The sequence below is a fragment of the Macrosteles quadrilineatus genome, unplaced genomic scaffold, assembly GCF_028750875.1.
Source record: "Macrosteles quadrilineatus isolate MER2022 unplaced genomic scaffold, UCM_ALF_1.0 Scaffold_4__1_contigs__length_99947679, whole genome shotgun sequence".
Taxonomy (NCBI): Eukaryota; Metazoa; Arthropoda; class Insecta; order Hemiptera; family Cicadellidae; genus Macrosteles; species Macrosteles quadrilineatus.
Genome location: NW_026542597.1, coordinates 75,304,457 through 75,317,983, shown reverse-complemented (window position 1 = coordinate 75,317,983; position 13,527 = coordinate 75,304,457). Strand labels below are relative to the sequence as shown.

Here is a 13,527-nt window from a genome sequence, read left to right as displayed (position 1 = left end):
CTGCGAGCATACCTTTAATTTTATATACGAATACTAGAAAAATACCGGTATGGATCATAAACATAAACAAATGACGTTGTTGACCCAAATCCTATACTAATAGCATTGAACATATATTTTGGCAGTTCCATTTAAGCAATGTTAAATAATGTTTATTTTCGGGCCATAATTCAGATTCAATAATTTCATTTCTCATAAGGTTAACATGGGAAACTCCAGAGCCACTGGGGCGGAGCCCGAAAGGATTTTTGGGATAAAAATATGCCTATATGTTAATCGGGAATGTGAGCTCATCATGCCAAATTTCAGCCCGATCCGACCAGTAGTTTTCGCGTTTACTTTTCCCATACACACCCACAGACACCACCTCTTTTTTATAATAGTATAGATAGATATGTTGGTCTGAGACCTTCAATGAAATACCGGCTTTCACATAAGCTATTAGTTATTCAAATCGGACGAGTTTCAAGCAAACGCAAGGTGAAGAACCAACATAAAAACCATTTTCATGAGGTTTTTCTGTAACGGTCGTGAGAAAAGTCAAGGGTCGATAAAATAATAATAATAATAATAATTTTTATGCTGAAAACTTAAGGTTTATTTGAACTATTAGATGCGCATGTGTGAGTGTATATTAGTTATGAGCAAGAGCAATGATGTCGACAGTACGATGGGTGAAGTGCGATTAATACCTAGATGACAATGCCCGTGTGCCCCCTCCCTATTCCAATACGGGATCATAGGAACTTCAACGCGTCTCTTTGTTCTTATATTTGCATTGAAATCACGTGATTCGCCGTTAGATAAGCCCAAAAGGCCGAAAAGAACTAAGGAAACTGTTACAACTTGACCTAAATACAAAAGGAAAAAACAGATAAATATTACGGTACTCTTGATTTAGGGTGAAGATGTAGACACGCTACATTTCTATGATTAAAAATCAATAGCTCCAGTATTGTTCATGATTTTTATATGTTCTGGACTCAAAATAATCAGTAACGTATATGCTTTAATTTTATTTATTGATCGCTTGAATCAGTTAAGCTCAAGATACTGTATTACTCAATACAAATCATAAATTTGATTTTCTTGGATAATATATTTATTTTAAAGCTGCGGATCAGCATGGGTCCTTTCCTACATGTTAAATGCATAAAAAACACAAGATTAAAAATTAAAAACATAAGTGTGTATGCTAAATTAAGTTAATTATCATTAACAATGATAACAGCTTCATAATTAATTTAAAAAGCGGCATCAACAAACCGTATTTAGTAGATTTAAGTATAAATATAATCTAAAAAAGAATTATTTTGATATAAAACATATACCATAATCTCGGCTATTTCATGCAGATTACAACTGTGTAGACAAATTGACAATCGAGCCACTATGAACAGAGATATAGCGTATTTTGTGAGCGCAAACGCGGAAACGCCATAAGACGTAATGAGTAAGAGAGAGACAGTAACACCCTTGCGTGGTGGGGGGAGCGGCGAGCGGTCGGACCGAAAACCCAGCACACAGCGCGCGATCCAGCTGTAATAATAATAGAGATCGATGCTTGAAAGTAACCGTCAATTTTGATGGGTTTCACCAATTTTTAGTCAATAAAAAAACCTACACTTTATCCCAAATAACTTAAAAACTGTTGGGTTTAAAGAAAAATTATAACAACCAAAAATATGTGTATTTTTAGATGGACTACATTTTTTACATGAAGCTTTTTCCTGTATCTCTAATAAAGCAACTATAGCTAAAAATACAGAAATATGCCACCATTTTCTAATATGGCAACTATAACACAGCTTCAATTTCTTAAAAGGAAGGCACACACTCAACATCTGTAAAAAATTCCTTGCCTATGCTAATTTCTTTTGTCAAAACATATTTTTATTGTACTAAATGGTTCTCCTAACATTTCCTGATCTTAAAATAAAATACTATCAATGCATGATGTGGCTTTATTTAGTTTCTTGTGCCACGTGGACTCTTTCCCGTTTGGGAAAGCCTGCTATCCAAATCAAAATCCTTATAACTAGGCCCAGATGTCCTATGTTGCATCACTACTGGTTTTAAGTCAATTATCAAGTATTTCAATATGGCTAATTTGCAACTTTTTTATCTAAAGTAACACTTACCCTTGTAAAATCTCCAATGGGCCTTGATTAAGTTACTCTTACAAAGCCCGGTCCTCTTTTGCTTAAACAGGTCTCCTACTTCAGGGAATGTATCACCTTTTTTCTTAAACACTTGCCAACCAAATTCAATTATTGTTGGATCAAATAAAAAGAGAGATTTGACATCGTGGGGGACTTTGGGTCTTAAAGCATAGTCAGGCACGCTAAAAGAAAAGTTTTGATTAAATTAAAATTTATGATTTACCTTACAATTTTTTGTGATCAATAATATTTTTAACCAGTTATTTTCTCACATATTTAGCACATCACTAAACAATTTTGGATTAAATTTGACATGGGTGGTTTGACAGTTAAAAAGTTACCTATGCATAATGTACAGGCTTCATGATTTGAAGGGGAACACAAGGTGGATTCTGGAATGAAGAAAGGAAAGATACTCGTGAACCCTCAAAAAGGAAACCTAGAGAAGTTTAGTAAAGTGTTGAATAATGCTCTTGGGTAGGAGACATCAGATCTCAGTTTAATAAGATCAATAAAAAAAATAGGGATATTGATAATTCAACATCTGAGGAGAAAATGAGGCATGCTTTATTTATTTATTTATATCAACGGATACACCTTTTACAAACAACTTACACAACACAGCTTTGTACACAACATTAAAATACAATGCTAACCCTTCAAATTTAAGCGTGACAAAACCAGACATATAGGATTTAAACTAGGAATTGCATAAACGAGCGAATGGTCTCCTATGGAGATCTACTATATAAGGGAAAAATTAAGATAGGAGGAGAAGTGCAGGGTAAGGTTAAGGCTACGTACATATGGGAGCGTTGCAACGCGCGTTTGAGCAATTGTCTCATATGGCACGTCCCAGCACAGCCATAAAAGTCGAAAAGGTAGTTTTGTTTGGGATTTGTACCATAGATTTAAAGAACCAAAACTAAATCAAAATACCCCCGTTGCAGCTTAATTTAATATTTTTTATTGATTTTATATTAAATTAATAATGTTTTTGCCTTTGTAGACATAAAAATGAAAAAGTAAAGCGGTCCCGGGTAACCGTGCCGGGTAAAATTCCCTAAGAACACTTGGGACATCCAATTTTACAAGAAAAATTTGCTCGTATGTTTTTTTTTACTTTGTTACCTAATAGAGGATATATGAAAATAAGCTTTTTAATTACTAAAGCATGCTAATTTCTTCATTTAACGAAAGTTAGACCCTGTACACATGGGAGCGTTGCAACGCTCGTCCTAGAAACTCAGCAATCAAATGAGTGACCAATGCTTCGGCCACCGTGCGTTGCAACGCGTGTCTGAGAGGTTCATCGTGCAACGTGCGCTGGCAGCGCGCCTCGAAATACAAAGGTTCTAATGGGACCGTACACATGTGAGCGTTGTACGCGCGTTTTGGAGTAGAGAGGAGTAGGTTTTATGTATGTTTACTGAGTACTTCTAACCTCCAATTTAATAATTGTTTTTACTTTCGTACTGTAAACAATCTTGCATTGTTGTACACTGGCCTCTTTCAAACAGTTCCAGAACACAAGAGAAACCTCCAATTTAATAATTGTTTTTACTGTAGTACTGTAAACAATCTTGCATTTTTGTACAAATTGTAAAATGGCTCCTTCCTTCCGTATTACAAAGGATATCTTGATCAAAGTTGATACAAACAAACAAAATCTTATGTAGTTTTCAATTTCAACTGTTATTTTAAATTCAAGCTAAATTACTTACAAAGCTGATGGTTCAAATATAAAAAAATGTTTTGCAATTTTATGAAAATTGAGACCGGATTCACAGGCATATTTTTGAAAACCAATCAAACTCACACTTGATTAGTGCCAGGCCAGTTCAAATTCAAATCCAAATTCAAATTATCTTTATTCATCAAGTACATTAGGAATATATACATGAATAGTGTCACATTTCTTAATGATAAAGTTATAATAAAATATATACATGCTTATAGTAAATGGGATGTGGTAAAATTGGATGTGGTAGCACTTCAGGAAATTCGATGGCCTCTTGCAGGAAGAATAAATACAAATAAATACTTAATTTACTATAGCGGCTGCGATGATAATAGATACTATGGTGGTGTAGGTTTTGCAATAAATAAGAAACTATCAGAAGCTGTGATACATTTTGAGGCAATGAACGAAAGGTTGTGCAATATTAGGTTAAGAGGAAAATTTTATAATATATCTCTAGTCAGTATATACGCACCTACCGAAGACTCAGAGGATGAGGATAAAGACCAATTTTACACCCTATTAGATGAAGTGGTGGGAAAGTTACCAAGCTTTGATCTAAAAATTGTCTTGGGGGATGCAAATGCCAAAGTAGGGAGAGAACAAATTTGGAAACCAGCCATTGGGAATGAGAGCCTACACCAAGAATCAAATGATAATGGATCCCGTCTGGCAAGTCTTGCACTTGCAAATGATTACAAAATTTCCAGTACAATGTTCCCCAGAAGAGACATACACAAGTACACTTGGACATCACCAAATGGCGTGACCAAAAACCAGATTGATCATGTACTTGTAGATCAACGACATAAAAGTTGCATTACAGATGTAAAGAGTATTAGAGGAGCAGAATGTGGGACTGATCACAGTCTAATCCTAGTCAAGGTAAACCAAAGAATAGCTGTTGAAAGGAGGAAGGAAGAAATACAAGAAAGACGAATAGACACCGAAAAGCTTAAGGTTAAACCGATAGCTGATGAGTTTAGAATAAAACTAGAGAATAGGTTTAAGATTCTAGAAGACTTAGATAAAGATGAAGATGTCAACAGTACCTGGAATAATTTTAAAGAAGCAGTCCTAGATTCGGCAGAAGAAGTATGTGGAAAGAAAAAGAAAAAAAGCAAAAAACCTTGGTTTGATTGTGAATGTGAACAAATGTTGGAAGAAAGGATTAGGAGGAAAAATGTATGGATGAATAGCAACAATGAAGAAGACAGGTTGATGTACAACCAGTCAAATAAGGAGACAAATAAATTCCTGAGGAGGAAAAAGCGACAATATATTAAGAGTTTACTAGATAGGGCTGAAGAAGAAAACACAGCAAACAATGCAACAGATTTTTACAGGAAAGTAAGATTTTTTAACACGTTCGCTACTGAGCGTCGCATATATGCGACGCCGCGGTCATTGCCACAGACCGAGGTATACATTTGAATCTTACACATAGACCGGCTGTCACTTGGATAACAGTACACACAGACCACGGGCGAAAACCTGTAAAACAGTGATCATTTACATTGTAATACGCTACAATCGTGTTTGTAAATAAATTATTCTTGTTTATTTGTATTTTTTATAACCTTTTGTAATGTCGCATATTTGCGACGCCCGGTCTACAGCGAAGACAATAGTGAAAATTATCACAGTTTTCTTAAAATAGACTAAACGTCGCATATATGCGACAGTTCATTTTTTTGTGTTTTTGGTAAAAGTAAGTAAAAAATAAACAGATTATTCAAGAACAGTTTATAACTGAACAAATATAAAAGCTACATAGGATAATGCAGCATACATACTGCATACATACATACAGTGATGCAGAAAAGTAAAGACCAGTTTTTCCAACTATTATATGACGTCACCAATCATCATATCCACAGACCAAGCGACGCAGTTGTGCGTCAGACATCTCTGTAGACCACTGCAGGGAATTCAGTGCCTTCAAATAGACCACTACAAAGATATAAGCATTTTAATAACATTAGAACCCCGACGCAAATATGCGTCGGCAGTCTATTTTAATGTGACTAGCCGTCGCATATATGCGACAGCAGTCTATGGGTGGAAACCGGCCGTCGCAAATGTGCGTCGCTGGTCCATGTGAATGGAAAATTTCGTACTATTGCAGTAGCGAACGTGTTAAAAAAGGATTCACCCCTTGTACATATGGAATAAAGAATAAGGAGGGACAACTACTAACTGAAAGTGTCAAGGTCCTTGAAAGGTGGCGCGAATATTTTGAGGAACTGCTGAATGTTGATGAAATCACCCCGACAGAAGAAGAAAATCAAAACAATGAGGACATTTACTTTTATGTTGAGCCCTTTATCGAGACACCAACAAAAGAAGAAGTACAATATGCAATTAAGTCCCTGAAAAATGACAAAGCTCCTGGAAGAGATGAAATAACAGCAGATATAATAAAGAGAGGAGGAAACATAATAGTGGAAAAGCTGTGGAATTTAATTACAAAAATATGGGAACAAGAAGAAATGCCAATGGAGTGGCAGGAAGCAGTCATTATCCCTATTCATAAAAAGGGTGAGAAAGAAGTTTGTGATAACTATAGGGGAATCTCACTGCTTAGTATCCCATATAAAGTTATCTCAAAAATTATTTTAAACCGTCTAGAACAATACTCACACGAGTTGATAGGTGAGCATCAAGCGGGGTTTATGAAGAGTAGATCGACAACTGACCAAATATTTATCTTAAAAGAAATAGTAGCCAATTATTGGGAGTTCAATAAAGAATTTTATGCCTTATTTATCGACTTCCAGAAGGCTTACGACAGCATAAGAAGGGACAAATTGTGGACACAGCTAAGAAAATTCGGCATACCGAATAAAATTATAGCCTTAATTAAAATGAGTATTTCAGGATCTAAATGTTCAGTTAGAATTGATGGCCACAACTGTAACACCTTTGAAGTAAACTCTGGTGTCAGACAAGGAGATGGGCTATCACCGATCCTATTTAATTTTGCCATTGAAGAAGCTCTACAGAAGGTAGCAGAGAAGAACATAGGAGTGGAAATAGGAACCAAAATAAACATCTTAGCCTTTGCAGATGATGTGGTTATAATCACAGAAAAACTAGAAGATCTGAAGGCCTTAACCGAAGTATTTATGAAAGAAACAGAAAAAGTAGGCCTAAAAACAAACGATTCAAAAACTAAGTACATGCACTTTTCAAGATACCTGGATAATACTGAAGAACCAATAGAAATTGATGGCCATACATTTGAAAAAGTCAACAGTTTTAAATACCTAGGAGTAATTATATCCAACCAAAATACTGATGAACTAGAAATCCAAAGCCGAATAAATTCAGCAAATAAATGTTTTCATGCTTGCAATAAATTACTTTCATCAAAATCTTTGTCCCGGAAAACAAAAATCAGGCTGTACAAAACAATAATTTGCCCAGTTCTCCTATATGGATCAGAAACCTGGAAATTAAATAAAAGAGATGAAAAGAAACTAATAGTATTCGAAAATAAAATTTTAAGGAAGATTTTTGGACCAATATTCGAGCTAGGAGAATGTAGAATAAGACACAATAGGGAATTAAGGCAACTGTATAATAGCACAGATGTAATTGGAGAAATCAAGTGCCGAAGAATCAGATGGGCTGGTCATATATTAAGAAGAGATGAAGATTGTAGACTGGGAAGAGTTTTAAAGGGAAACACTACAGGAAGACGACCCCGGGGAAGACCTAAGCAGAGGTGGTGGAAGCAAGTGCAAGAAGATTTGGAGAGAATTGGGGCAACGGAGGATGATGCGAAAGACCGGTTAACTTGGCGAAGATTTGTTGGTGCGGCCAAATATCACCTCCGATATAAATGGCCCTGGGAGTAAGAGTAAGAGTAAGTATAGTAAATGGGAAAAAATGTTGTTTTCGTTAGCAAAATTGATCCGATTTTGATGAAATTTGGTACAAACGTGTAAACCTACATTTATTCAAACGAGTTCGCAAACCAGCATTATCGGACTATGGGATCAGGGGTTTATGGGGGGTTTTATGGGGTAAAAATGGGTTTTTCTCATTTTTGACCCTAAAAACTTAAAATTTCTAAATTTCTCTCTAGACCATTTTGAAGAGCTTAAAAAAACAAATAATTTAGTATATTGAAGTGTTTTTGAATGTTCATTGACTACGGAAAAAATTTAAAGAATTGTAAATTTAAAATTCCCATGTTATTCTTTTGGAGAATAAATAAACTGTTCTAGTTTGCTTGTTTATGGATATATTTCAATCAAATTTGGCAATTTGGTTTATTTCATACTAAGCTATCAATATTTCAATTGAAAAAACACATCTCAACATCTTCCCCGTAGCAGCAAACCTAACTACTCACTAAAATTAATGTTATTTAAATAGGAAATAAATCTGAAAATTTATAGGGAATATTTTAGTAGAAATCAAGCCGGGTAAATGGAAATTCGCTTTGTATGCAGGTTTGCTGCGACGGAGTATTTTTTTTTACTCCCAAAATCTAAATCTCAATGTGGATAAAACCAGTATCATAAATTTTCAAACTCAACCAACCAGAAATTAACGTCAACCGATTATTAAATTTAATAATAAAACCATTGAAGTTAAGGATACCTAGTACTAATTTTTTTGGATTAATAATAGATAAAACTAAACAATGATTGGGAAGGACCAACCAAGCCATGTCATGAGATGCAATGCCAGAGAAGGGTAAGAAGAGATGTTTTATAGTTGTGGGTCTCTATGAGGGAGGTGGGAAGGCATCCGCATCCCCACCCTTACCCTTAAGGTATCTGTAAACAAATATTTTCCCCTCTCAAAAAAATTCCCACACTGATTAATTAACGTGGCCATATTATGATTGGCAACCGATTGCAAGCTTGTCACAGTTATGATTTCCTAGGATATAAATATCCTAAGCCAGTAATAAACCAGCTAACCAGTTAATAAACCAGTTTATCTGTATACATCAGTTGCCTTACCAAATACTCGGTCTAGACTCTATGGACCCTGACGCTGAAATAACTTGACAGGCACTATTTGGTTGGACTCCGCCGTTAAAGAACACGTCTTGTAACCTCAACCTGGCAAGAGAGTTTATTGTTTCTTGATAAACAGGTTCATTGAGATTCAATTTCTCATTGTACACCTTTATGGTAACATTGGTCACCATTGCTAGTGTGAACAAATCTACAAACAGCATTGGCAAGTGGAAAAAATTTGCCTTCAAATAATAGAGGTCGGATATCAAAATTCCTTTGTAAGCTGTTTTGCAATTCCCTGAAAAAAATTTAAAATTGTATAATTATAAAACATTATTTTGACAGAGTATGTGAAAACTATATTTACACTTGGTGAGTAGTATTAGTTATATTGACAAAATTGGCAACATTTCATAAAGTTACTTACAAATTTCAAAATTTGAATCTTTTATTATGTGTTCTAATAAAATAAAAAAGTTACATACACTTTTCAGCAACTTGGCTCTTAATCAGGTTTCCATACAAAAAATAAACCTCACTGCTACATCCTTACATATTTAGTGATATTGTTCTATAAGTTTATAATCGGTCTATTTTTGAGAAATTCATGTGATACTATGTAATATTAGAATTGGATACAGAGTGGATCTCACATTGATTTATAAACAACTAGATTTTTTAATTCAAATTAAAAAACAGATTTAAAAATCTTATGCAGGGTGTCCCATAAGTAAACAGCCAAACTCCGGGAAATGGTTCTATGGGTCAAAATAAAAAGAAAATCAAGAATAACATTTTTTCCAAAATCGCTTCGTTAACCAGATATCTGCCATTTTGAATTTTTTACATAAACATTTTTAGACAATAGACAATAGACAAAGCTTTATTGTACATAACGCCTGATACAATAATTACAAAAGTAATTCCCAAGCTGGTACATGGTCAATTTATATCTAATTTATATCTAGGTTCCTTAATCTAATTATACCCTGACAAGAGTAAAAACTATTACAATTTATCTCTAAAAAACGTCTGAATTTTGTAATACGCTTTGGTCCGATTTACTATAGTTCTTAGGTAGGTTCTTACGTAGGTACTTTTTTTTTTTCTTAGAACCAGTAGTTTACAAATTTGATATCGTTGGTGTTGCACCTTATTTATTAGAGCCGTCCGTATTCAATTTAAGTGATGTCTTAACTCTGTATAAGTTTTGCTTTTTCTGTCTGGATTCCAAATCTTAGCTTCCCCGGTATGCTAAGAAAATGATAACCTATTTGAGTAAAACATTTGTTGGGCAAACCATCATGAATTGTTTACGCCTTTATATTGTTTATGTATCAATAGTTCGTGGCCTTTGTTGGATTGTTGTATTGTGTTGTTTTGTTGTATGTTGGTAACGCATTAATGTCCTTATTTCTCAGTGTTTCACGGAATGGACAAGAGCACCTTTGATACTGAAAATGTCAACCGGAATAAAGTGTTAAATGGTAAGGTTGAGGTAGTACTTTAAATGCGTTTAAGTTAACCGATGTGGAAAGTAACTTTCAATTATAGGCCTACTTTAGGGCTACGCTTCATGGATCTATAAAAGATTTTTTAGTTTAATCATTGGACATATGGACCAACACGATCCGGGTGACATTTAATTGCGAAGCATTTATTTTGGCTTGAACTGTCAGATACTGTATTTGCGAAGGTTTATAATATAATAGTTTTGCCAGCATATCTGCAAATATGCAAACTAATTGCTGTTCTTAATCTTAATATAAGAAGGTTTCAACTGACTACTATACGATCCCCGTGCGTAGAACGGGCACACAGCTAGTTTAAAATATATAAAGAGAAGGTAATGTTAAAATGGAATGTTTTTTGAAAAAAACTTAAACAGCTTTTTTTAGACTTCTGGTGAAAAATAGTTCTGAGAATTGACTTTTGGCAAGTGAACACTTTCTTGGCCTCTGCAGAGTTATCCCATAGAGTGACGCCAGCCAGACCAACTTAATTTTGAGTCTAAATTTAGACCTAAAAACTTAACAATTTTTGTATTACTGATTGTGGTGTCTGTAACTCTGTTTCTGAGTTTAAATTGAAGAATGTTAGTTTTACATTCATTTAATTTCAGGCCATGGCTCTCAAACCATTCATTGATTTTTTTAATTGTGCTGTCAAAAGTTAATTTAAGTTCACTTAGTATTTTTCTTTTTAAAAGAGCAATTGTGTCATCGGCATACAAAGTGAAAGCACAGGAATTTGTGGAAAGGCAATTAGGCAAGTCATTAATAAATATAATAAATAATAAAGGCCCAAGTTTTCTAATTACTTCTTAGAATAAGTTTTAAGAGTTATAGTGATTATGATTTTACATTTATTTTGTAATGGAACGTATATTACAAAACATGACATGATGCAGAAGAAAATCAATTTTAAAATCAGAAAATAATATTGCAAATACTTCTCAGTAACTCCCTATTATGTGTGTTGTTTAAAACACAACTAGTGTCCCTGTTGCTTGAATTAGAGCAATTGCTAAGTATTACAGGTGTTATTTTAAAACGAATAACAGTCATAATTTCTGATGACTTTAATAAAAGATTTTACTCAAAGATTATGGAAATACTCAAGATGTACATAACAGATCGATATAATGAAATGAAATGAAAAATCCTTTAGGCAAAGTTAGGGCCACATGGCCCTTTCTTACACTTAACCTGACATTAAAAATATAACAAAAATAATGTGACATAGGGATAACTTAATCTAATTAAACATAAAATATTTAACAATTCAAGTACCTACATATCTAAAAAAACATAAAAATTTAACAAATAGCAAAACACATTCACACACTCTCGCATACACGCATCAGCAAACGCGCAAGGCAACAGTAGCCCTAGGACACGCCAGCCGAGACCATCTTCTCAAAATAGAGCTTTTTCAGTGCCGCCACAAACTGGGAACGTTTTTCAAGGGTCTTAATGTGTAGGGGTAGGCTGTTCCACAGACGACAAGCGGTAACAACAAAAGTCCTGCCATAAGCTGTGGTCACATGATGAGGTATACGCAATGTGATCGAAGAATAACGAGACATTCGTGAACTACCCTGAGACACAAATTTAAAATCGGATTTGAAATATTTTGGGGAGCCCGTTTTCAAAATTGAAAAAACCAATGACAAAATTTTAATGAATCTTTGATCATTTAATTTCAGGATGTGTGCCTCAAGGTAGTATGGCGTGATATGCTACATACGTCGCAGACCATAGACAAATCTCAAACAATAATTCTGTGACTGCTGGAGCATACCCGCCTGAGTCGCAGTCAAGTAATTGATCAATGAGTTGCAGTAACTGAAGTTGGGTAGTACAAGTGATTTGATCAAATGTAGTTTAGTGTGTTGTGGTAAAAAATTCTGTAATCTTTTCAATGAATGTATGGAGGCAAAAACCTTTTTTCGTGTGTCCGTAACTGCTATGTCCCAAGTAAGTGAAGAGTTGAAAGATATACCAAGATTCTTGACATTGTCGTAGTATGGAAGTGTTTTGCCATTGACTGTGATTGGGTTTATGGAGTCTAAGTCAATTGAAGGTCGAAGTCGAGAATGGCTAATGACAATCGGTTTCGTCTTTTCGTGATTTAGTCTCAGTCCATGATTCTCAGTCCAAGTAACAATTCGGTTGACATCTTCATTGATCCTTCTGACACAGTCGTTTTCGTTGTTTGCAGTAAAATGGTCATAGATTTGTAAGTCGTCAGCGTACATGTGGTGTTTACAGTTGACCAAGGTCAAGTTTATGTCATTGACGTACAGTACGAAGAGCAGAGGCCCAAGGATTGACCCTTGAGGCACACCACATGTAACAGTCACCCAGTCTGATCTCGTGTCACCAATCTCCACACATTGCTGCCTATCTGACAGATAAGATCTCAGCCATTTAAGAGAATTATGGGAAACCCTTTGGCCCGTAATTTATGAACCAGCAGGTCATGATTAACACAGTCAAATGCTTTAGAAAAATCAAATAGAGTTAGAATCGTTCCTTGTCGACGCTCCATAGCAAGTTTTATGTTTTATGTCTTCAGTCACTCGAAGGAGGGCTGTCTCTGTACTGTGTGCTGTCCTAAAACCAGATTGATAGTCAGATAAAATGTTGTTTTCCGTGAGGAATCCAGTGATTTGACAGTGAACGATTCTTTCTAGGCCTTTAGATAGAGCAGGCAAAATACTTATCGGCCTGAAATCCCCAACCAAGGTTGGGGCTGAGATCTTTTTTAGGGGACGGATAATGGCAGACTTCCAAGAAAAAGGGAAAGAATGGTGCCTTAAAGATGCATTAAAAATGAACGTGATAGTTGGAAGGATGGCATAGAGGATGTCTTTGATAAAACGGATAGGTATACCATCAGAATAAAATAAAATGTTTTTAGGGTACTGTGGTATTTTGATTTGCTTAGTAACATTTAAAGTAGCCCTCATTGATGTATACAATAACAAAATATATATATATATATATGAATTGGAACGGATGGTGTTTTTGGCCTCTAGGGACCTCAAAACAAACAAAAAAATCGGTCCCGCGTCCAGGTCTTACCATGAGTACTACGGTAATAGCTTATTCCCTATATGGGAAATTCGCTAAAAAGG

General features: G+C 34.9%; 1 protein-coding gene across 1 annotated transcript in view; it reads right to left on the bottom strand.

The window, feature by feature from the left end:
- Positions 1-13,527, bottom strand: part of LOC128993058 (uncharacterized) — an 83,383-nt gene that overhangs the window by 40,920 nt on the left and 28,936 nt on the right. The window contains exons 3-4 of the mRNA XM_054416813.1: positions 8,886-9,183; positions 2,142-2,344 (exon numbers count right to left, since the gene is read on the bottom strand). Of these exons, the coding sequence (XP_054272788.1) occupies positions 2,142-2,344; positions 8,886-9,183 (501 nt within the window). The remainder of the gene's footprint in view (positions 1-2,141; positions 2,345-8,885; positions 9,184-13,527) is intronic.